At 39.4% G+C, this 26,427-nt stretch overlaps 2 gene segments (V, D, J or C); both read right to left on the reverse strand.

Annotated features, from left to right (window-relative positions):
* Positions 1-815: 815 nt before the first annotated feature.
* LOC101986275 lies at positions 816-1,367 on the reverse strand. The segment is given in 2 exon segments: positions 816-1,237; positions 1,322-1,367. Coding segments are annotated over 2 exon segments (468 nt in total).
* A 14,550-nt stretch (positions 1,368-15,917) lies between these two features.
* LOC101986566 lies at positions 15,918-16,397 on the reverse strand. The segment is given in 2 exon segments: positions 15,918-16,237; positions 16,337-16,397. Coding segments are annotated over 2 exon segments (366 nt in total).
* Between the last annotated feature and the right edge of the window lie 10,030 nt (positions 16,398-26,427).

Here is a 26,427-nt window from a genome sequence, read left to right on the forward strand (position 1 = left end):
AGGGGCCCCTCTTACAAAATGCCTTCTCTTCTTTTCCTGGGTCCCGTCGCTGGCCAAGATCTCTTTCACCACCCAGAAGGGTCTTCAGGACCAGGACCAGGCTCCCTGATCGCCAGGGACCTCGCCAACAAAAGGTCTACCCCTCTGCAGGCCAGCCACTAAAACAGAGGAACTCCCACTGCCCTCTGCCCCAGCTCCCTATCCAGCGCCCAAACAGGCTAAACTTGGTGTTCCCATGGCCCCGCGGAAGGGAGGGGGAGTGAAGGTGGTCCCTGGGTGCAAGCTGGGATATGCCAAGAAGAAAGAGGTGGCAGCAGAGGAGGAGCAGCCCCAGAAGACGGTACCAGCTCTTGCAGACTAACCGGGGATCAAGGGTGTCGGAGAATGCCCCCGTGCCAAGAACACTCTCCCCACTCAGGGTAGACATCAGGGACAGGACCAGGCTCCCTGTTCGCCCATGGACCTTGCCAATAAAAAGTCTACCACTCTGCGGGCCATACCCCCCAAAACCTACTTGATTTAGTTGTAGTGTGGCTATCTGCTCTCAGTGTGGGCTTCACTGTTTCATGCTTGAACTATCCCTCATCTTTCTGCGTGCTGGGGTTTGCCGCGTCTGTGCGCCGGGGTCTGCCGCATCTGCACGGTGGGAAAATCAATTTGTTATATTGTTTAAACAAATAGGAAGTTTATTAGACTATGACAGTGAAGAGACGCCTCTAGGGAATTTTTTTCCAATTTGTGTTTGGAAAAGGAAAACACAGATTCCAATATTGAAACATATTCTCATGCAACACAGTCTAGAACTTCTTATCTTATTAAACAACCACATACTGGTCTTGGGAGACCCTGTAGGTCTTCAGCGCCCCCTGCTGGTCATGAGTGTCTCCATAGGGAGGTTTTTGTGCAGCCTCACACTGGAGTTCTCTCACTGTGTATTTGGCACAGTAATACATGGCTGTGTCCTCAGTTTGCAGGCTGTTCAGTTTTAAGAAAGCTTGGCTCTTGGAGGTGTCCCTGGTGATGGTGATTCGGGACTGGAGAGCTGGATTATACTCTGTGCCTCCACCACTCCATATTGCTCCTATCCACTCCAGAACCTTTCCTGGAGTTTGGCGGACCCAGTGTATACCATAGCTGGTTAATGAGAATCCAGAGACAGTGCAGGTGAGCGACAGGGTCTGTGATGGCTGCACTAGGCTAGGTCCTGACACCTTCAGCTGTATCTGGGACAGGGCACCTAGGGACAAGCAACAACACCAACAGTCATATAACCCATAGATGAAAAGCTTGGGATCCTTTCCTAAAATCCTGAAGTACTTACAGCTTGGAAATGTCACCAGGCAGAGGAGCAGCACCAGGACAGCCATGCTGTGTTGGAGTCTCTAGTCAGAAGGAGATGGGGCCTCTCAGCTTGGCCTTGGATTTTATCCTTAACTTGAGTACTGATTTACATTGGGGGAGGTCCCAGAGAGCATAAAAGGAAGCACAGGCAATGTTTCCAATTTCTCCTCCAGGAAAATGAGGTTTGTTTGTGCTTATTAGACCTACTCAATATTCAACATCAGGAACATTGCTGTGATGCTGTCCGGATTTCCAATTCCAGAGAAACAGGAAATATTAAGAGTCTTACCGTACAGGCCTTAGAAGCAAAACATGGAAGTGTTTACATTAACTATGTCCACATTCATTCAGTGCATCCAGAAGAGGAGACCAGGGTCTCAATGGATTTATGTATCTCTGTAACTTTCAGTAGACAATTTAAATGGTATTGGTACTTTGGTGATCAAAAATCTGTTTAAGGAACTATTAAAATTCTGTCTCTTGGTGTCTGTGGAATTGTCTCATTCTTATAACTTCTCAGGAAATAACTTGTTAGGAAGCAGCTCACACACATTTCATACATGTGATTTCACATGTTTATATGTAAGGAAATCTATGGGACTGATTTTGGTCTCATCTTATTAGGCTCAGATTTTACTTTTTCACTTAGGGACACCCTACCTGAACACTAGTTTTCATTCCTCTTGATTTATATCAGTCTATCCATGTACTTTTATATCTTTCTCTGTCACTATCCTCAGCGTGTAGCCAATCAAAGGTTCCTAAATATTATTATTGCTTTGGTAAATTATGGGAAGTTCAGCTACTCATAACACTTCATAAAAAGCAACAGCATGCAGGTTTGAGGGTTATGTTCACTGAAGAAATAACAAGGCAGAGAACATTAAGTGGTGACAAGAAGTAGACTGGAAGTCAGATATGAACAAGGGGAACCCTGTGACTTGAATGATAAAGGCACAGAAAACAAGAGTTTCTAGTGTATTTTCCTGTGTCTTGTTAATGGAAATCACCAGGGAAGAGAAGTGCAGAGCTGGAACTATTCTGTTCTTTCAAGACTCAGGAAATGACTGTCTAATTTGGCTTTAGAGACATCACAATTTGTGTCCATTATTTCTTTATGCATAGTTTTTTCACTTTTTTCTCTGAGTTGTCGTGATAGAACCTGCTCTTCATTTTAAGGAGACAGCCATCCTGTGAAAGCACTGATCATCGTGTACAGTATGAGTTCAATGTTCCCTGTATTTTTTAATGTTTCAGGGTTATAAAAAGACATGATGCTTACTATGTTTCTTCTTTTTTTGATATTTCCATTACAATTACAATAATCTGGGAAGAAGTATCTCAGAAATAATGCACATTTCTTATACTATATTGTGGAACTAGGTATAAATCCACTTATTCAAATATTTTTGTCCTTAGTTACTTCAAAGATATTGTGGAATTTAGTTTTCCATTTCTGTGAAAAGACACCATGATCACAGCTGTTATAAGGAAACCTTATAATTTAGGGGGCTTTCCTGCAACTCCAGAAGTTCAGACCATTCTCATCATGGCAGGAAGAATGGCAGTGTGCAGGAAGTCTTGGTGCTGGAGGAATAGCTGAAAGTCCAACATCTTCCAAGGAACCAGCAGTCAACCGACAGGCTGGGCAGCACCCTGAGCCTAGAAAACCTCAAAGCCTACCCTCCACAGGACACATTTCTTCAAACCAGGCCGTGCCCACTCCAGCAATCCACACATCTTAAAAGTGTCACTCCCTTGATATTTTGTGGGCCAATTTCATTCAAACTCCGACAGAGAGTTTGTGTTCATATCCCATACTCTCTTACTCCTTGGGTTTCTCTTTTTCCATGAGACTCTCAAGAAGGAAGTCACTGGGAAAACAGCATTTGCAAAGGGAATTCATTCATGGTAAAGTCACACATTATTCATTATTATCTTCTATTTGAGAGGCGTGTCCTTATTCTTAAGAATTTATTCAGTCATTTGTTTAATTATATAAAGTATATTGGTGTATACTTACTTAATGGGCCATGTAAAATTAACAGTACCAGCCTGTCCACTTGTGTGATGGTCAGAATCTTTTTACATGATATAAACTAGGGTCATCATGGAAAAAGAAACCTTATTTGGAAAAAAAATACCTACATTATATTGGTATTCAGCAAGGCTGTGATGTCATTTTTTTATTAATAACTGATGTAAGAGGGCCCAGAAAGATGTAAACATTGCCATCCATGGGCAGGTGGTGTTTGAGCATTGTATAAGGAAGCAGACTGCAGAACCATGGAGAACAAGTCTGTGAATTGAGTTTATTTGTGATCTCTGATTTAGTTCCCACTTTCAGTTTTTTTTTTCTGATTTTACATCCCAATTTTCCTCCATGGTGGTCTGTAATATTTAAGATTACACAAACCCTTTCCTTTCCATGTTGCTGACCACATCCATAGGTAGCAGATTAGGATAGTTTAAGATTTTTTTCTGACGAAAGAATGGGTTGAGAATGGTTACAGTGTGTATAACTGCAACCATAATCACAAATACATTTACACATTTAGGTACAGCCACACTGCGCAACACACACACATTCACTCACACAGAATCACAGAGATATGGTAACAAATAAAATTATGTATGGGCAAGCCAAGATAATTTAAGTCTGAGAAGGGCAAACAAGGGAAGTTCTTTCAGCCAATATTACCTGGGTCTTTGGCCGTCAATAAATTTAAATAAGAGGCCTGAGTCTCAGCAGTTTATCCTGAAGCAATACTTGGTAGCAAGAAAGAACCACAAGCTAAGATAACCCAACCCCCAGTCAAGGGCAGACCATTCAAAGGTAATGCCTGACATTCCAACCGCTGTACATAGGCTCACCTGCCAGTGCACCTCACCAGGACGCCCCTAGACAAATGTCAGCCAACCAGGGGTCCTAATCCTCAGAAACCCATCACCCCCACCTGTATTGCTATAAAAACCCTGTTCTAATTGAGCTTGAGGGTCTCTAGATATTTCAATACATTGGGCATAAGGAGAGACCAAGTTTGCAAACTTGATTAAAATAAAGGCTCTTTGCTTTTACATATGGGACTTGTTCTACTTTGTTGGCTTTTTGTGGGGACCCTGTAGATTTGGGCATAAAAGTACACATTGAATCTCACACACACACACACACACACACACACACACACACACACACACACACACACACAGATGCATACATACACGCACACACACACATCACTACCACCACCACCAGTTCCACCACTACCACATCCACATGTAGAAATACTTATTCATAAGCAGAGGGGCTGAATTTCTTTATTTCTGTCTTTTTCACAGGACCACTCTGACTGGCTACCAAGCTGATATTGAACCATGTTACTGTCTCTCTGGCAACTAAATCAAAGGTGTGCACGTTCACTTCCAAACATCTCATATAGAGTTCTTAAAACTTTGAAATAATTTTTCCATATAATAAATTCTGATTATTATTCTCTTCCCTCTTCTCTTTTCATGTCTTTCCTTTTTCACAACCTGCCTAACTCCATAAGAGGAATAGTATTACAGCCAATTTTGTGACCAGACTCATGACATTCATTTTCACATTCACAATAAATGGGTTGAAAATCCAGAACTGACAATACTTTTTCTTTTAAAAATCATTACATGACTTATATGTTTGTTCTATAGTTTATAAAATTTTTCTTAATGTTTACAATGAATAGTGTGCTACAATTCAGGGCTGAGGAAATGGCTCAGTAGTAAGGTGCCTGCCTTACAGAATGAGTGCTTCAGTTTGATTTTCAGCACATAAGTCTGAAGATGGTTGAGAAGATTTATCCTTTTATTCTCAGAACTGGTGATGTAGTGAAAGGAGCTTCTTTGGATCTTGCTATTCAACCATTCTGTCTGACCCTCCTGAAATTCAGCTTTTTTGTGAGACCCTCAAGAAATAAGGTAGATGTTAACTGAGGAATACACTCAGAATCAACTTGTGATCTCTCCACCCATGTGCAAACATATACTGTGATAATTAGTGTTTCCATTCATTCATACATTTCCCTTGACATGTGCTGAGCTCATAATTTACAGTTATTTAGAAATATGTCATGGAAGTTGCAGACCTAGGGAGAGCTGATTTTTATGGAAAGCAAGAACATAACTACTCTGACTCACTGTATACTTATTCCTACTCCAAAACTTTCATCTGCCCTTCCTACTCTAATATCATTTCTTCTCCAGTCATAACATTACTTGTTTTAAGTGCATTAATGTGAGTAATAATATTTTCTGTTTATAATTCTGATATTTTTTCTTTTTAGTTTGAACTTGGTTCTTAGACTTAATACATGTAGACAGAATGCAAATACTATAACTCTGAGCTAGCCTAGCCCACTCATTCTTTAAAGTATCACATTTTACATCAGAAAATAATGTTTTGATTATCACATTCAAACACAATCACCAATCTCTCCAAATTCTACTTGATAACCAGCACCTATGTCTGCATGTAACCCAGGAGGAAAAAAGTATAGGATCAATAATTTGAGCATCAATATCCAGAATGTAGAGTAGGAAGAACAACTAAAACTAAAGAAATAAAATGAGGCCAGGGGAAAGAAACTTCCTTCCCAGCTTGTGGCTCCCATCCACAATCTAGAGTACATTAAATAATGAAATCATCGTGTACTGTAAAGATTCATGGAACATGCAGGAATCTCCCTATTTATATTCAACTCCATATACTTGAATGAAATGGTAAAAAATAAGAATGTACTGTGCACATGAAAACACATTGTCTGCAACCCACTTAACTGAGGAAGGCAGGGGCTACTGAGTTGTGTTCTCACTCATTGATTATCAGTTTGGCTCTTCAGCAGAAAGTGGATCTGGATTGTGTTTAGAGCCTTTGTAATGGGAAGGGAGGCTCCAACTGTGAAGTCAATTCCCCAAGTCTCCCAGGGTATGTGACACCTTATCTTGGCCCTGTGGTCAGAGGATGGTGTGGTAACCACTGTAATGCAAAGTATTAACATAGTAGGAGAAAATATTCCTCTCTTAAGTAAACACATAAGCTCTCATTCATAGACACAGACAGACATATACCAACAGAGACAATCCTACACAGAGACAAAGATACTAAAATAATCAGATATATGTATGTCAACATGTTGTTTGAATGCCATTCATTCTACTTCAAATATCATGCTCATTCACAATATAGCTTGATAATATTGATACATCCCAGTACCCTCTCTCTCCTGGATTCACTCTGAATGACCATGTATTCCCTGAGCTATGTGTTGTCCTGTGGACTGAAATCTCAGAGAAGTGATTGAAATGAGTTGTTCTTTTTTTTTCTTTTTTTTAAAATTTATTTATTTATTAAGGATTTCTGCCTCCTCCCCGCCACCGCCTCCCATTTCCCTCCCACTCCCCTGATCAAGTCCCTCTCCCTCATCAGCTTGAAGAGCAATCAGGGTTCCCTGACCTGTGGGAAGTCCAAGGACCGCCTTGAGAAGAAAATTGAGACAGTTCTTTTCATGAGAAAATGTGTCCTATCCTTTAAAAGGGAGTAGTGATGATTCAAACACAGCATTTATTAAACACAATGTGAATTAATACTTGAAATGTTTTTTTTAATCAAAACATCACTTACACCACACAAGAACTCTTCTATCAAATTAAGTCCCAACACTACATGAGTAATTTTTTTAAATAAATATATTTTTGGTTTTTTTTTCAAGACATGGTTTTTCTAGCTGTCCTGGAACTGGCTGGCCTCAAAGTCAAATAATCTGCCTGCCTTTGTCTCCTGAGTGCAGGAATTAAAGATGTGCACCAGCACCACCAGACAAATACATTATTTGATTTATGCATACATGATTCTGTGTGGATGGTGTAGTGATTAGGGAGACGAACAGAGGTCATAGGGTTCTCTGAACTCACATGTGATTATGAACTGCCCTGAGTCTAGGGTTTAAAAACTCATTTCTTTGTTTCTTTCAGATCTGATGCTGAGCACCACAGAATCAGTTCCACACTTTATGACAGTTTTCATTTTGTTCATGTCTGAGTACACCCTAAATATTAAAAGCATCTTTAATGGGGCAATGAAACTAGCTCTGCAGTTCAGGTTCTTGCTGAAGCAGAATCTTCGACTGGGATCTTAATTATGAGCTCAAGTTCAAGGCTACAAAAAGAGCTGTGTGTCAGCCAACAAGTTTTCCCATTCATGGGATGTGGAGACAGCATAATCTCTGAAACTCACTAAAACTAGTCTAACCATTTGTGATATCCAGGCCATGGTACAGGAAGTCCTTCTGTCTATGTGTTGCTTTTATTGGTTAATAAAGAGGTGCTTTCGGCCAATGGTTTAACAGAATATAGCCAGGCTGGAAGAGATATATATGTAGCAACAATAGGCAGAATCATTGCGAATCCATGTAACTGCCAGAGGAGAAAGATGTGAGCCACCAGTCAGAATTTTGCCAGTAAGGCATGAACATCGTGGTAAAATATAAAGTAAACAGAAATAGGTTAACCAAGGATATAAGAGCTAACTATCAACATGTTTAAGTGGTTGGCCAAGCAATGATTTAAATAATATAGTTTCTATGTGATTATTTTTGGAGTCTTAGAGACTAAGGAATGAACAAACAGCCTCTGGCAATAAGGCTTTGTGATACAGCTTGTCTTTAAAATAGGGTACAGATAGATGAATGAATCACATATCAAAATGTACAGAAATATATACATACATGGGGGTGGGGTTAGAGGAAGAGAGAGAAAGGAAGAAAATCAGTACAACAAATACATACATATATAAATACAATTTTATAAAATAAAAATGAGTAAAATAAATAAAAATACACTTATCAAACTGAAAACCAGAAATTTAAATAAACATTTGGAGACTTCAAGGATTGCTACACACCAAATCTTTAGAGAAAATCCTGAGTGTGATTTGGAGAAGCAGTACAGACAAAGAGGTATCTAACCCTTTTTGCCTCTCTCAGCAGGCTTTTCTATGACCCAGAGCTTTGTGTGCTCTTAGTGCCCCTGCTGGTTCTTAGGTACCTGGAGGGAGGTTTGCATCTGAGCTCACAGTACTATTCAATGTGTACTTTGCACAGAAATACATGGTTGTGTCCTCAGACCTCAGACTGCCTATTTCCAGGTACAGAGTGTTCTTGTCCTTGTCACTGAGATGGTGAATCAGAACTTCATGGCATCAGCATAGTAGTTGTTGAACTACTACCACCCGTAATGCATGAAAACCACTCCAGCCCCTTCACTCGTGCTGGGCAGACCCAGTTCATGTTATAGTTACTGAAGGTGCATCCACAGAGTCTCAGGAGCTTCTCAGGCTTTACTAAGACTCCCCAAGACTCCACCAACTGCACCTCTCACTAGACACCTAAAAGCACAGAGAAATCTGATCATAAAACTGACCAAAATCCATTTTTTTATTCTCATACACACACTTGACACACCATCTCATCTCTATAAATTACCTTTTAAAATAATTACAAGAAAAAGAGAAATAAGCCTTAAGTCCATGGTGAGTGGCCTGTTTTTAGTGCTAACCATCACCAAACATATATTCTAGGTTCTAAAAATTATCAAAACAGGCAGTCTTCCTCACTGGATGATGCTTAGGGAGATGGCAAGAGTACAATGAGTATAGCTAGGTCACTAACTGGGTGACTTTATCCATCTAAGGACAAAAGATGTACTGAAAGCAGGACATTGGGGGATATTTGAAATGTAGAAAACCAGAAGATGTGCAGGGTAAAGCAAGATGGCTGAGTTTGGGGACAAACACAGGGGCCAGGAGGAAATGAAAATTTACCACTTATACTTCCTTCACACATGGGGCAACTGAGGATCAATGGCTGGTGAAAATATAACTATAGAGACTCTTAACAGAGAGGGCCTGAGACAGAATAGTGGGGCAATGGCAAGTGGGACTTTATGATGTTCCTTAGTGGAGATGTTCATAGAGTAAAAATTATAAGATCATTCATTGTATTGATCTGCTGGTTTAGTGAGAAAAGTAGAGCCCTTGATATTCTGTGCTTGAAATTTGGGGATGCCTCAATAAAGAGGGACCAGGAAGAGAAATACAAGATACTGGTTGGACAGTTAATGGGGATTTGGGAATTCCCTATTGGTAAGAGTGATTAGGATGTTCAGGTGTATTCATGGGGCCTCAGAGGCTTATGACATAATTGTAGGATCTCTGGAGGGGGAACATGACAATAACCATAAACTTTTATGTTTCATGAATTTGTAAAAAGCACATTAAATTAAAATTTCTTGAATATCTGCTGAGTTTCAATATAGTGGGAAGCAAAGATACTTCATAACATAGATTCCACACCCTTAATGACTCAAGTGTTTGACAAAGAAGACTGAAGACAATCTATGAGATTAGAAAATTATGAAAAATATAAAACCCATTATCCAATTTCAGTGAGCATCTTTCTAAGGATGAAAACACCAGAAAAACTCACCCAGAAAGTATAAACATTTCAATATATGAGGTTCAAAGTGGCTTTAAAAGTTGTATGATGTAATATTGATGGGAACCTCAGGAGAGAAATGAATGTTTTTACCAGTGTTTACTCACAAGACACCTCTTGTAACATACATCAAGATATACATTAGTAAGCAGAGATTGTAGTATGCTGAAAATACCTCAGTAATTTTAAAATTCTGACTAATGTAACTTCAGTTCCTGTCGTGCCACCTCCTGTGGAGTCTGGGTGATCACTCATGTAAGATGTGGCATCATCTTCCAGAAAGAGTACCTGCAGAGAAGATGTGTGTGTGTGTGTGTGTGTGCGTGCGTGCGTGCGTGTGTGCGTGCGTGTGTGTGTGTGTGTGTGTGCTGTCCTTCCTGCACTGGAGTCCTTGAACTTTGTCATTACCTACTTATGTTTTAAGAAATTCAGTCTAATTTCTTCCAGAAGGAAAGATAGTTTGTTTATGTTTCCAGTATCTACTGATGAGCCATTGCCCTATACTGGAGTATATGAAGCTAATGGATGATGATGGGTTAATATTCAAGAGAAAAATGTTTACAGGTTTAACCTGGTGCTTAGTAAATGAAGAACAAAAGGTAAACTTAATTAAAGAATTGAGACAGTTAAGCAAAGATGGGAGAGATAAATACATGTAACATCTTGAGATTGGTTTGGGGGAAGGTTTGAAAAGGAGTTAGAAACATGGAAGAGAAGAAAAGAAGTTCTTCTGCATATATTGCAGAAATATAAAAGACAGTAGTCTATTTGACTATTAACCCTGACTTCTTGCCCTTAGCTCAAAATGCAATGAATTTATAACCTAGAAAAAGTTTTATATCAAAACAAATGCCAAGCCAAGACAAGCATGACCAATCACAGGCTCATACCAGGAACATCTGTTTGATGAAAATCTATTCTCATGTATCTGATATAATGATTCTAAGAATAATCTGTATCACATGAAAAACAATACATTCTGTTAATCATTTTTTTCTGTATTTATGATGAGCCTCATGCCTAGTAAAGATGTATTCAGATGCAATTCCTTTGAGTCTTGTGTCTGTCATCCACTGACTCCTTACCCACCTACTCCTGAGATCCTGTCCCTTCGATCCTACTGCCCTGGCTGAGCTGGTTCATTGCAAGTCCCCACTTTCATTCAAGGAAAAGCGCCATGCTAATGACACATAGTATAAGAACTGCGGGAATGTGAGAGGTAGAAGCACCATTCATTGAGGGGGTCTATATGGGACGTTATGGGGCTCAGGATTTCAGACAGAGAATCCAGATGGAGAGATAGTGTAACTGTGGTATTAGGAAATAAACATGGAAGTGAAAAAAATCTATTCCAAATGAAAATCCTACTTCATTTACACACAACTCATCAATTTCTGGTCACATAGCCTTTGTTTGTAATTCTCTGAAGTTCCTACACATTATTAAGCAATGTCTAGCATAACCATGTTCCCATTGAAAGGTGTTGTGCTATTTCATTTGTACTTTAATAACTATACCTTACCTGAGGATCACTTACTCGGTGGATTTGATTGTCTCTGAAAATTCATAAAATAGATTTAGAATGGAATTGGGGTTCATAGTGATCAGAAATCACACTTATGAAAACTTAGAATTATTTCTTTTGGTGTGAGTAGAGGCATGTTATTCTTATTTCTAATCTAGAAGATAACTTGTGATTACTAACATTTAGTATGTGTGATCTTATGTGTTCATTGGGCAAAAAACACAAGTGACTGACTTGGATCTGATCTTATTAGGCTCAGACAATTTATCTTTCTAATTAGGAAAACCATACCTGGGCACTTGTCCTTGAACATCTTTATTTACATCAGTCTTTTTTTTTCTCTTTGTATTTTTATGATTATTGTGTTGTTGATGGATGAGAAAGCCAGAAGTTTGTAACACCTCATAAAAAGAATAACATCTATCCAGGTTTGAGGGTTATGTGATCAGAAGTAATAAAAAGACAAAAAAAACCTATGTAATGACAAGACATGGAAGCAGGGTATAGTTGAACAGTTGGAACTGCTTTGCCTTGTGCTGAGGATAACCATAGAGGACAAGGGACTGCAGGACTTTTCCCCATGCCTTGGTAATGTTAGTCATCAGGGAAAGGAAATGAGGAGCTGTTACCATCCTACCCTTTCATGTTTCAAAGAACATCCATTTCCTTTATTGGTATCCCACATATTAGGTCCCTCATTTTGCTGTGCATAATCTGTTTACTGTGAGTTACAGTGATGGAGATAGAACTTAACACAGGTGAGGTAGTCATCCTTGCAAATACTGATGGGAACCCAACACTATGAGTGCCGTGTTCTCCTTATTTGTGATGTTCAGTAAGTTAGAAGAATATGTTCAGACATGTTTAGTATATCTCATCCTGGGTATGTCTAATATTGTCATTGTGGTTACACAAATCAGGGAAGGGGTATCACAAAAATAAAGACACATTTCTGATACTACATTTGGGAACTTGGTATAGGTTGAATTATTATTCAGATATTTTTGACTTTGGCTATTCGAGAGATAGTTTGTATCTGTATTCTGTACTCTCTTCCTCCCTGCGTTATTGATTCTGTGAATCTGTCTAGAAGGAAGTCACTAAGCAAAAGCCATTTGCAAAGGGAATGAGTTTATGGTGAAGTCCCATAGTATTTATAATTATCTTCTATTTGAGAGGTAGATCCTTATTCTTAAGTGTTTCATCAGTCATTTTTTTTTCTTATATGGTGGACAATGACACTCATTTAATGGCCCATATTATCATGACAATACCAGCATGTCAATTTTTTTGTGGTTAGAATTTCATCAATATAATACAAAATAGAGTCATCAGGGAACAAAGAACTTCAGCTGGGAAATATGCCTCCATTAAATTGGTCTACAGGCAATTCTGTGGGAGCCATTTTCTTGATTAATGACTGTTGTAGGAGGGCCCATGCTGATGTTGAGGATGGCATCCATGGAAAGGTGTTCCTGGTTTGTATAAGAAAGCAGGCTGAACAAACATGGAGAGCAAGCTAGTAAACAGAGTTCATGCTTTTTGATTCAGTTCTCACCTTCAGGTTCTTATCTTTTTATTTATTGATTTTTAATGAGCTCAACATTTTTCTCTGTTCCACTCTCTACCACTGCCCTTCCCTTCAACCCTCTCCCAAGATCCCCATGTTCCCAATTTACTCAGGAGATCTTGTCTTGTTTTCTACTACCCCTGTAGATTAGGTCTATGTATGTCTTTCTTAGGGTCCTCATTGTTGTCTAGGTTCTCTGGGATTGTGATTTGTAGGCTGGTTTTCTTTGCTTTATGTTGAAAAACCACTTATTAGTGAGTACATGTGATAATTGTTTTTCTGGGTCTGGGTCACCTCACTCAAAATTATTATTATTATTATTTTTTTTTTTTTGGTTTTTCGAGACAGGGTTTCTCTGTGGTTTTGGAGCCTGCCCGGAAACAACCCCGGTAGACCAGGCTGGTCTCGAACTCACAGAGATCCGCCTGCCTCTGCCTCCCGAGTGCTGGGATTAAAGGCGTGCGCCACCACCGCCCGGCTCTCACTCAAAATTATGTTTCTAACTCTATCCATTTGCCTGCAAAATTCAAGATGTTGTTATTATTACTGCTGTGTAGTACTCCATCATGTAAATGTACCACATTTTCTTTATCCATTCTTCAGTCGAAGGGCATTTCTTGATTTAATGTCCTGATTTTCCTCATGATGGATTTTGAGAGTTAAGATGACAGAAAGACAGAAACCCTTTCATTTACATGTTGGTTTTGTTCATAGTGTTGATCACATTAATAGATCACTATGTTGAAAAATCGTTTCATGAAAGTAAGGAAAGTAAGGAAGTTGGGAACTTCAACTGCAACCTCAGCTACACACAGCTACACAGAGTTCCCCTTCCAGATACAGCCACACATTCAAACATACACAGTCAGACACACACACACACACACACACACACACACACACACACACACACACACAGAATAAGAGTCCCACTTCTAGATACAGTTCCATACCCATCTTACACAGCAACACTCAGAAACACTCTTCCATTCACAGGTAGAGTGGTTGACTTACTTCCTTTTTGACAGGGTCATCTGGGTGGTCTGGACTTTCTATATAGACCAAGATATGAGGGATACATCTCCCTATTGAATGGATGTTTCACCATGCCCAACCATCAAATGAAGCATTGTTTATAATTAATGAATTTATTTTCTTGAAAAACTTTCAACACAATACATTCTGATAATTATTTACTTTCTCTCTTCTTTTGCAGATCCTACCATCTCCCCATTTCCAGAATTCCATAACGGTCAGTTTTAAGGGCTATTTATGAGGATATATAAGCATTTAGACTCAAGGCATACATTTTCATATAGACAGTTAATGGTTTAAAAATCCATAATTGGAAATACATTTCTCTTTTAAAAAGTATTATACAACACACATATTTGCTTTTCACAGATTATAGTTCTTTTATCAATGTATAGTTATAATATCCATGCTCCTGAGTTGGCTTGAGTGGTAAGATGCCAGCCTCCCAGTATTAGTATCATAGCTTGATTCACAACACTTGGTTTAGAAGCTGGGTGTGATGGTTTATCCTACATTCCCAGAACTGGGTGCATTGTGATTGGAGGTTCTCTAAGACTTGCCATTCCAAGATTGTATTTAAACATGTGCGCTCCAGGTTCACCGTGAGATACTGTCTCAAAATTTTGATAGAAAACAACTAATAAACACACTCAATCTTTACTCTAGCCTCCAGATACATGTGAAAACCATACACAGTGCACACACAGTATACTCAGTTAGCATTTCCAGCCATTCAAACATTGTCCTTACCCTGCATTGGATTCATGGTTTGTAGTTACTTAGAACTGTGTGATTGGTACTGTAAACATTGGATGAACTCCTTGCTATAGAATCCAAGAGATGAACTCCTGTATACTTGTTCCTTCTTCCCAACTTCTCAACTCCACTTCCTATTCTGGGGACTTCCATTATTTTTCCAGCCATGTGAGTGGCTCATTTAAGTCTCTGAAAGTGAGAAATGATATTTGTCTAAGTGCTTATCTTAAGAGACTTTGATTCTTGAAGTTAAAACATTTCACAGGATCAGAAAGCACTCTACCACAGAGCTACAAGCCAAGCTGAATCTTTTAAAACATCACATTTTTCTACAGAAAATAATTTTTGATGCACTATTAAATATACACCAGGAACAACAACATCTTCTTCCTTGATACCCAACACTTATAATGGATTCTGTAAAGGATCAATCTACTGAGCATGTATATCAAGAATGTTGGGGGAGGTAAGATAATCAAATGAAACAAAGAAAACAGAAGGAAGAGGACAAAGAGACGTAGAGGGAAACTTCACCCACAGTAGTGATTCCTATTCTGAGTCTGGACTCCATGACCTTTTCAAGACTACTGTGTAGTTGAACCACAGTGTCTGATGGAATCTCGCGATACATGTTCAACTCATACACCTGAATTAAAAGGTAAAAATGAGAGCAGACTGCACATATGAGTAACAATGTCTGCCACACATTGAAAAGAGAAAGACAGAGGCTGATTGAACATCATATGTCAGCACACACACACACACACACACACACACACACACACACACACACACACAGAATAGTTAGAGAAAAAGCATGTGAGAGAGAAAGAGGTAGAGTGTTGTGAGAGAGAGACACTGAGAGAGATAGGTAGACAGTTAAAGGGAATCAAGGAGAAACACTGTAATAAATAAACACACACAAACCGACAGGAAAAATGAAATAAATATTTGGACATTCAAGGATTACTACAGTCTATACCTGTAGAGAAAAATCCCTAAATGTGATATGGAGAGGCAGTGCAGACACAGAGAAGTCCAGTCTTCCATGCTTCTCTGAGCAGCTCTTCTGTGACCCTGATTTCTATGTGATCTCAGCGCCCCCTGCTGGTCCTATGTTCCCCACAGCGGTGTTTTTGTCTGAGCTCACAGTAGCATTCATTCACTGTGTTGTGTCTCTTGCACAATAATAGATGGCTGTGTCTTCAGACCTCAGTCTGCTCATTTCCAGGTATAGAGTGTTCTTGGCATTGTTTCTGGAGATTGTGAACCGGCCCTTCACAGCGTCAGTATAACTGGTGGTACCACCATTATAACTAATGTATGCCATCCACTCCAGCCCCTTCCTCGGAGCCTGGCTGAACCAGTTCATGTCAGAACTACTGAAGGTGAATGCAGAGGCTGCACAGGAGAGTTTCAGGGACTTTCCAGGCTGCACTAAGCCTCCTCCAGACTCCAGCAACTGCACCTCACACTGAACATCTGTAAACACACAGAATTCTGGTTAGAAAACTGACACAAAGACTTTTTTTTTCTTTCTCGTGTCCACAAAACACACAGTATCTCACCTTTATAAATTACCTTTTAAAATAAGGACAGAGAAAATCAGTATAAGCCCTAAGTCCATGGTAAGTGGTCTGTGTTCAGTGCTGAACCCTGACTGGGAGGATTTGGGAATCCAAGGCTGGTCTCCTATGCCAGAGCTGACGGTTCAGAGAAGTTCTAGTTTTTATGGACACAAAGCAGCCTTATTTGCATATCTTCCTGCAGGCTCTGTAGTTGGACCTGGGCAGAAGTCAGTACTCAGTGCAGATAAAAGTCTGATGACAGTTATAGAAATTGAAGCATTAACATAGCTCTGTGTACACATTTTCCTTCTTATGGATTCACCACACTGTACTTAGTTTCCTTTTCATCGTATGCATAGAAAATGTTGTGTTTCCACACTGTCATGTCTCTTTAGGATCAATGTGCAATTGAAAAGCTCCACACTGCTGTGTTTCTAGACATTATCTCTGTCTGTCCCTTTGTCTCTGCTGGACATGGCTTCTTCCTGACGCGGATCTTGGGTGGTATCATACCTGCCTCTAAGTAGAACTCCTTCTCTATGACAGAAACACTTGAGACTTTTCTGAATTTTTCTCAGTTCTGAGAAATGCTGTCCTATGCCCCCAGGAAGTTTGCAAATGAAACATTCCTTGTGGTAGTATATCTTTCTATCATTAATTACTATGGAGATATATTTATATTTGCAGCACTTAATTCTTTGCATCCTGAAATTTTCCCCTAAAATCTCTTTCTACTCCCCACTGTGCTCTCCCCCCCCAACTTGATACCAGGCAACATGGCTGTCTTCAATTTGTCTTAGGTCAGTTTTTGTTTCTGCATATTTATATAGTCAGCTTAATGGGGGCACTTAATAAAATTTTATAACAAAACCCCAAACTTTGGCATCAGTTTTGTATTGTCAGAAGACTCTGTTTTTATATTCCTGAATTCTCATGCTTTCTACCCACTCATCCCCTTTCTTTCACTACACTCAACATTTCATTTCAAAACCTCTGTCTAGCCCTGTGTCATTTCCCTCTTGCCACTCACTTAAGATGTCTTTTCCTTTCTTGACTTCTATTCTAGTTCTGATCCTACAAAATAGAATTCAGAACACCACATACACAGAGTCTCAAACACACAATCTGGATTTTCTATAAGGCAGAAGCTGTTCTTCCTAATCTTCAATATGTTGCATGATATACGACTTACAGAATCATTCGAGTTCTTCTAAGGCTCAGAGAACACTGATGAAGAAAAGAAGGGAAGAATGTAAGGAGTGGAACACAGGTGCTTTGAAATGCTGTGTTCTGGACATGTCATGAATATTACAATCATGGACTCATAATGGCTGCTGTTGTCTGTATAATCTGAACTAGGTTCAAGCCAGCCAAAACACTGGTATAGATATGGCTGACAATTCCTTGGCCCTACTATTTACTGAGGAGCAGATGGAAATGTATTTTCTGGACAAGGGATATAGTCCCTCTTTTTAGAGGGAGTGGTCACTGGTAGGTATCCAATATTGCAGTCCGTGGGTTCACACACATGCACACATGGGCAGCACTACCTGTGCTTAAATAAGTATAAGGTTGGTAGAGCCTCATGTTTGCCAGATTTGGGAGGAGCTAGATGAAATAATATCATATGTATAGATCCTAAAGAATAAAAGCAACTAACATAAATTATATAACTGAGGCTCAAAACAATGAATTCAGAAATCAAATGATTTAGGAACACTGGTAAATATCAAATAACTTGGTAGGTAACTTAATCTGGGACCCATCTTCCCATCCAACTAAGAGTTGGTGGAGTCCTTCACTTATTTCGTTTTTTTTTATTTTATTAGTTTTTCTTAAAAAAAAACCCAACCCAAGTTCCCACTCCCTCCCCTTCTCCCATTCCCTCCACATAGCCTCCTACTCTAGCACCATCTATTACTCAGAGAGGTAAAGACACATTGCCTTATGGAAGGTCCAAGGCCCTCCCTACCATATCTAGGCTGAGCAAGGTATACATCAAAAGAGAATAGGATCCCAAAAGGCCAGTAAAAGAGGTAGGGATAAATCCTGGTGCCATGACAATAGTCCCTCAGTCTGCCCCAGCCATGCAAATGTCAACCCCATTCAGAGGTACTGGTTTGGTCCTATTCTTGTTCCTTCCCAGTTCAGCTGGAGTTGCTGAGCTCCCATTAGCTCAGACAAACTGTTTCAGTGGGTCAACCTCTCATGGTCTTGATCTCCTTGCTCATATTCTCATTCCTTTCATTCTTCAACTGGACTTTGGGAGCTCAGTCCAGTGCTCCAATGTGGGTCTCTGCCTCTGCCTCCATCAACTGCTGGATGAAAGCTCTATGGTGATATTTAAGAAAATCGTCAATCTGACTATAGGGTAAGTCAAGTTCAGACACTCTCTCCTCTATTGCTCAGGCTCCTATGGGGGCCAATCGTTTTCATTCCTTGAAATTTCTCTAGATTCAGGTTTCTACTAACGCTATAATGGCTCCTTTAATCAAGATCTTTTTCCTTGCTCTCATCTTTGTCCTTCCTCCATCTCGGCTATCCCATTCCTGCAAGTTCTCCTCTATCCTCCACCTCTCCCTTCCTCTTCTCCTCTTACCCTCCCCTCCGACCCCACCCCATGCTCCCTGACAATCAAGTCAATCTTGTCCATTTCCAATTTCCAAGTGGGTCTATATATAGTTTTCTTTGGGTTTACCTTATTATTAAGCTTCTCTGTGATCATGAACTGTAAACTGAATGTCCTTTGTTTATAGGTAGTATCCACTTATGAGTGAGTACATACCATATTCATCTTTTTTGAATCTGGGTTACCTCACTCAGTATAGTGTTTTCTAAATTCATCCACTTGGTTACAAAATTCAAAATGCCATTGATTTTTAACACTGAGTAATATTCTAATGTGTAAACACGCCACATTTTCTTCATCCATTCTTCGGCTGAGGGGCATTTAGGTTGTTTTCAGGTAATGACTATTAAAAATAATGCTGCTATAATAATAGTTGAACAAATGTTTTCATAGGATGATTGATCATCTCTTGGGTATATGCACAAGAGTGATATTGCTGGATCCTGAGGTAAGTTGATTCCCAATTCTCTGAGAAACCACCATACTGATTTCCCAAGAGGTTTTATAAGTTTGCATTCCCACCAGCAATGGATGAGTGTTCCCCTACTCCATATCCTCTCTAGTATAAGCTATTATTATTGTTTTTGATCTTATACATTCTGACAGGTGTAAGACAGTATCTCAGAATTGTATTGATTTGCATTTCCCTGATAGCTAAGGATGTTGAACATTCCCTTAAAAATCTTTTGGCCATTTGTGGGCCCATATTTCGATATGGCACAAAAGCCATTACCCTGGTCCGAGCTGATCATGTAGCTCTGCAGACAAGCTATCTGTGCCCTTAACAAAAGCCAGGATGCCTGCTCCTAGCTTCTTTTGTTAAAATGTGGATTACCTGAGAAGAGATGTTTGACTGAAGCTGATGACTTAGGAGTTTAGATGTTTGGTGCTTCCTTCCTTTTGTAATTTGGAGGATGTCTTATAGAGATGCTAATTCAGGGCCTACCTGACTGCTAGATGTGGATGTGACTTGAGCCCAGGCACCTGTTTGCCTAGGTGATGGTGTAATGTGTTTTCCCCGCTCAATTTGGTGTGGGAATATAAGATGTTTGGACAATAAACAGTGATTCTGGCCTTTTCCATGATGACGGTGTAAGCTGTGTCAGTTCTTTTCCTCACGACTCCGTTCCAGCCGGGTTAGGGAATTTGTGTTGGACCCTCACGGGCTCTGAAAGCCATTTGAGATTCTTCTGTTGAGAATTCTCTGTTTAGTTCAGTGCCCCATATTTAATTGGGTTATTTTGAATTTTAATGACTAATTTCTTGAGTGTTTTATATATTATGAACACCAGTCCTTTGTCTTACGTGGGGATAGTGAAGATCTTTTCCCATTCAGTAAGCTGCTTTTTTTGTCTTATTGACTGTGTCCTTTGCTTTAAAGAGGCTTCTCAGTTTTAGAAAATTTATTTGCAGATAATCCTATATATGATTTGTAAAATCGCTTTTCAAATTTGTTTAGATGTGACTTTATGCTAAGGTGACATTTCCCATCATCATTCAGAATTAGAGGAAACACATATCTATCCTGCCTACCCTTTCAGGGCTCATGATGTAATAACAGTTATTCTGGAGTTAGATTACACATATGTGTCATCTACGTATCTCCTTTTCTATAAATTATCTAGAACAAATCAGAGGACATACTGAAGAGGAGAGCATTTTAAGGCTTCTCTATAAACAACTGTTACTTCTTTTCTCCTCCAGAGGGAAAACTTTGCCTGTGCCTATTTGTTCAATGATTTATTTATCTTCATGTGGATATATGAAGTCCTTTAACATTGGTAGGCTCTCCATAAAATGTTCTGGATATTCTTTTTCAAAAGTAATATCCTTGGGATTAGAATAGAGGTATTGGTTCTGATATGTTTTATGTGCAACAAACTCATCAAAAACTTTATCCTGTTCATCCTTTTCAGGAGCAACCATGTAAGCTGATCCTCACAGTGACCCTGGAAATTAAAATAGTGGAACCTAGGGGCTTAGATATTCAAGAATGAGCTTCATCTGAAAGAATTGCTCCTGCTATAAGTATGAAGCGTCCTTCTTCATCTCCTCTGATTGATTTTAGTTTGAAACCATTTTTTTTAGATATTAGAATAGCCACACCAGCTTGTTTCTTAGGTGCCTTTCACTGGAAAACATTTTCCCAACCCTTTACTCTGAGGTAGTGTCTGTCTTTGTGGTTGAGGTGTGTTTCTTGTGAAGAGCAGAATTTTGAAACTTGTTTTTGTATCCATTCTCTTACTTAACCTGTGCATTTTTATAGGTGAATTGAGTCCATTGATATTAAGTGATATTAATGACCAGTTGTTAATTCTGTTTTTTTTTTTTGGTAGTGTTTGTGTTTCCCTTCTTTGGGTTGTGCTGTTCGAGGATTGTCAGATGTCTGTGTTATTATGGGTGTTGTTGGCTTCCTTGGGTTTTGGATTTCCTTCTAGTACTTTCTGTAAGTCTGGGTTTGTGGCTACGTATTGTTTGAATCTGTTTTTGTCTTGGAATATCTTTTCTTCCTCCATGGATGGTAAAAGAAAGCTTTGCTGGGTACAGTAGTCTGGGCTTGCATCCATGGTCTCATAGTGTCTGCATCACACATCTGGCTTTCATAGTTTCTATAGAGAAGTCAGGTGTAATTCTGGTAGGTTTACCTTTATATGTTACTTAACCATTTCCTTTGCAGCTCTTAAGATTCTTTTCTTATTCTATATGTTTTGTGTTATGATTATTATATGTCGAGTAGTTTTTTTTTTTTTTTTATCTAGTCTGTTTGGTGTTCTGTATGCTTCTTGTCCCTTCAAAGGAACATGCGTCTTTAGGTTGGGAAAGTTTTCTTCTATAATGTTGTTAAATATATTGTCTGGACCTTTTAGCTGTAATTCTTCATTCTTCTCCTTCTTCTACCCCTATTATCCTTAGGTTTGGTCTTCTCATTGTGTCCCAGCTTTCCTGGATGTTTTGTGTTAAGAATTTGTTGGATTTTCTGTTTTCTTTGATTGGTGAGTTTATTCCCTCTATAGTATCTTCAGCTCTTGAGATTCTTTCTTCTATCTCTTGTATTCTGTTGAATATACTTGACTTCATAGTTCCTGTTTGTTTACCCAGAATTTCCATATCCGGGCATCCCTTGGTTTGTGTTTTCTTTATTGCCTCCATTTCATTCTTCAAGCCTTGAACTGCTTTCATGACCTGTTTGATAGCCTTTTTTTTTTTGTTTTCTTGGGTATCTTTGAGAGATTTATTAATTTCTTCTAACTCTTTGTTTGTCTTCTCTTCCATTTCTTTAAAGGAGTTTTTCATATTTTGTTTAAGAGCCTCTATTATTTTCATGATGTTACATTTAAAGTCTATTTCTTCTACTTCTTCTGGAATAGGGTGTTCAAGTCTTCCTGTTGCATGTTCACTGGATTCTACTGTTGTCATGTTGCTTTTCAGGTTGTTGGAGGAATTCTTGCATTGGTGCCTGCCCATCTCTTCTTCAAATGCAGCCAGGACAGTCTTGGCATTTTGGTCCAATCTTTGCTGTGACTGACTGTGTACTTGGGGGATTTTCTTGGTCTGCCCTCTCTCAACACCCCTCAGCATTGGAGCTGGCTCTCAGATCCCCTCTGTGCTGAAGCAGGCTGTGATGGTGGATCTAAGGACCCTGTAGATGGAAAGGAGTGCTTGGGAACAAGATGAGATGGGGTAACTAGAGAAAGCCAGTAGCCTGGGAGATATCCCACTGAATGGCCAGAAATGTTTAGGTATGTGGAAGGGGCCTGTACTCCATTCCTGGGACAGTCTAACCAGGTGGGCACACACTTACTCCTCTGGATGGATCTCCTCAGTACAAGAGCAGGGACTCTTTCTGGGCCAAGGACCTTGCAGACAGAAAGGCAGACTTGGGGGATGCAGGGTCATGTGGAACAAAGAATCCTATGCAGCAGGAGCTGGAGGGGCCCTCTACTCTGTTCCTGAAACTTTCCGGCCAGTCAGGAACACACTTACCCCTCTGGATGTATCTCCTCTATACAGGAGTAGAAACTCTTGCTGGGTTAAGGACCTCGCAGACAAAAAGGCAGACTTAGAGAACAGCATGTTTGTGTGGAACAAAGAAGCCCCTGCAGAAGGAGCTAGAGGGGCCCTGTACTCCATTCTCAGGTGAGCACACACTTACCCCTCTGGATTAATGGTATTGTTTGAATAAAACTTCATATATACTCTATTAGAACTCTCCCATTGAGCTATCTCCCAGCAATGAGTGCTTTATTTTAAATTATTTGTATATGCTTCTGTGTGGATGCTGCAGTGATCGTGGAGAAAAACAGAGGTCACAGGGTCCTCGGGACTCATGTGTTGTTATGAGATTCACTGAGTCTAGGATTTACAGTCTCCAGGTTCTTCAGCTTCTCCCAGATTTTTTGCTGGTCACTACAGATTCACTTCTACCTTGTGTATTATCTGCATTTTGTACATATCAAAGCATATCCTAAATTAAAAAACCCACTTTGATGGCTCCGTAATTCAGATTATTCCATAGCAGAACTGTTGATTCGGATCTAAACTATGATTTGAAGTCTCTAAGATTGCAAAAAGAGATGTATGGCAACCAAGTTATCTGATCTGGTAGGTATACAGACAGCATAATCACTGGGGCTTACTGGTCCACCAGTCTAGCCATTTGTTATATCCAGGCCAGGTGATAGAAGTTGTCTTTATAAATATGGTGCAGGCTGATAGATGAATGAATCACATATCAACATGTACACAAATACACACATACACAGAGAGGTAAAAGGAGGAAGGTAAAGAGAGGGGAAGAAAAAAGTTTAATAAATAACTTAAAAAACACATATTAGACTAGAAAACAGAAATTTGAATAAACATTTAGAGACTTCTACATTTGTAGAGAGAATCCTTTATGTTATGTGAAGAAAAGGAGACAAGACACAGAAGTGTCCAGATTTAATATCTCTCTGAAGAGGTGCTTCTGTGAACTAGAATTCTGTGAGCATTTATCACCACCTCCTGGTCCTTAGGATTCTGCAGTGTGGTTTGTGTTTAAGCTCACAGTAGTGTTCAGTCAAGGTGTGCTTTGCAGGGTAATATGTGGTAGTGTCCTGAGACCCCAGACTGCTCATTTACAGGTACAGAGTGATCTGGAAATTGTCTCTGAAGAGGGTAAATTGGCCCTTCATGGCATCAACATAGTAGATTGACGTACAACCACCATTAATGCATGATAACCACTCCAGCTCCATCCCTGTGACCTGGCCGACCCAGTAATTAAGTAGTCACTGAAGGTGATTCTAGAGTCTGCATAGGATAGTCTCGGAGATTTTCAAGGCTGTACTAAGTCTCCGCTAGACTCCAACAAGGGCAACTCACACTGGACACCTGAAAGGACAGAGAAATCTGGTGATGAAACTGTCCAGGAGCCATTTTTTCTTTCTCATGGCCAAACAACACACAGCATCTTATCTCTATGAAATACCTCTCAACATAATTACAAGGAAAAACCAGCTGAGCCTCAAGTCTGTGATGAGTGTTCTGTGTTCAGTGGTGATCATTGAATGGGGGGAATTGGGAATCCAGGACCAGTCTCCATTGTCAGAGCTGTAGGGTCCGCAGGCCTGGTTTTCATGGCCACAGAAAAGCCTTATTTGCATGTCTTCCTGCTACTAATCCTTGGAGTTGGATCTCAGGAGAAGGCATTTTTCAGAGCAGATAAAAGTACTCCAAGTCAATGATGACATTTATAGAATCCAGCACAGTGTTATAGTTTGGTATTCACCTTTTTCTGGTTAAGGAATCATCACCCTTTGTTTTATTCTCTTTTTTGCATATGCATAGAATTTGCTTTCTTTCCATGATGTCATGTCTTCTTTGTATAAATGTATAAATAAGTAGTTCAATTCATGTCTGTGTGACATGAGTTCAGTCTGTCCCACTGTCTGATCTGGATATGACTTCTCCCTAGTGTGTCTTCTGGATAGGGTCTGACCCTCCAGGTAATGTTTGCAGAACTCCATGACTATGATGGGAACAGCTTGGAATTTTCTGAATTTTCTCACTTCTGAGACAATGCTGTCCTTAGGCAACAGGACACTTACAAGTAAGACATGTCCTGTCACTGTCTCTCTACCACTTTGTGGTTACTATGTAGACATATTTCTGTTTTCATCAAACTCACTTTTCTGCTTCCTGATGTTCTCTCTTTGATTCTTTTAAATGCTGTGTCCTTATCTTCTCATTTGTTTACACCAGGCAATTCATGACTCCCTTTATGTTGTGTTAGCCTCATTTTCATTTCTCCAATTAATATAATTAACTTAAATAGGCTTTTAAATAAGATTTAGAAAGAATTTGTTTTTCTTAAGTTTTTAACATTATTTTAAGTCTGTTGTTTTCCTCCTGCTCATCTCCTTTCTTTCAACACAACTCAGTTTTTCTTTTACATCATGTATGTACCTCTGCCTTTTATCCTCTTTGTTTCTCACTTAAGATGTCTTCCGTTCCTAGGGTTTCCATTCTAGTTCCAAAATCTTAAAAACTGAAGTCATAACACCAAACACACATAATCTAGGTTCTGAATTTGCCCAAAATTCCCCCAATCTTTATTATATTGTTTGACATAAACATTTTCTAGTCCTATTCATGTTCCTCCTGTGCTCAGAGAATACGGAGAAAGAGGAGGCAGAAAGAATGTAACAGGAGAAGCATGGGGAACAGTGCTGGGAAATCCTGTCTACTGGACATGGTAATCCCATTTATGAATCATAATGGCTACTGTTTCATGTTTAAGCCCTACATAAGACCAAGCTAGTTAAAACCCCAGTGGAGATTATTCCCTTACTTTACCAATTACTGAGGAGATGTTGGATGTAGACAATTCCTGGAGAAGAAGAATATTTCTTTATTGAGACTGTAGTGATTGGTAGTTTCCTATGTGGCAATGTTTGTCTCCACACACATGCACATATCACCATCATTAACTGACCTTGTACATGTCATGAAGTGGTAAGAAACTTACATTGGTGAGGAAATGGAAGAGAGTTGAAGGGGAAATAGCATAGAGGTGTGATCATATTTAATTGTATGCAAGCAGAGTACACAATTCTTTAAAATAAAGAGAAATAGTACCTACTTAATAACTGAATGGTTTAAAGACAAAACAAATCTCCAAAAAGTGCTTAAGTAAGCTTTTACTAAATGTGATATACAGGGGGTAGTCAAGGCAACCCTCAGTAAAAATAATGCTAATGAAGGTGTAATACACATTATTACAGGTGCTACACTGCAGTACCATGACAATAAATTCTACGTGGGACCACTACAAAACTAGAGAGGGGGGGGAAATTCCTTAGTGGAGAAGTGCACAGAATAAAATGTGCATGATCATTCATTGTATTGTAGCACTGGCTTAGTGACACAAATGGAGAACCCTTGATAGTCTGTGCTTATTATTTGGGCTCTGTTCAATAAAGATGTACCATAAA

This window comes from Microtus ochrogaster, unplaced genomic scaffold, assembly GCF_000317375.1.
Source record: "Microtus ochrogaster isolate Prairie Vole_2 unplaced genomic scaffold, MicOch1.0 UNK155, whole genome shotgun sequence".
NCBI classification, from domain to species: domain Eukaryota; kingdom Metazoa; phylum Chordata; class Mammalia; order Rodentia; family Cricetidae; genus Microtus; species Microtus ochrogaster.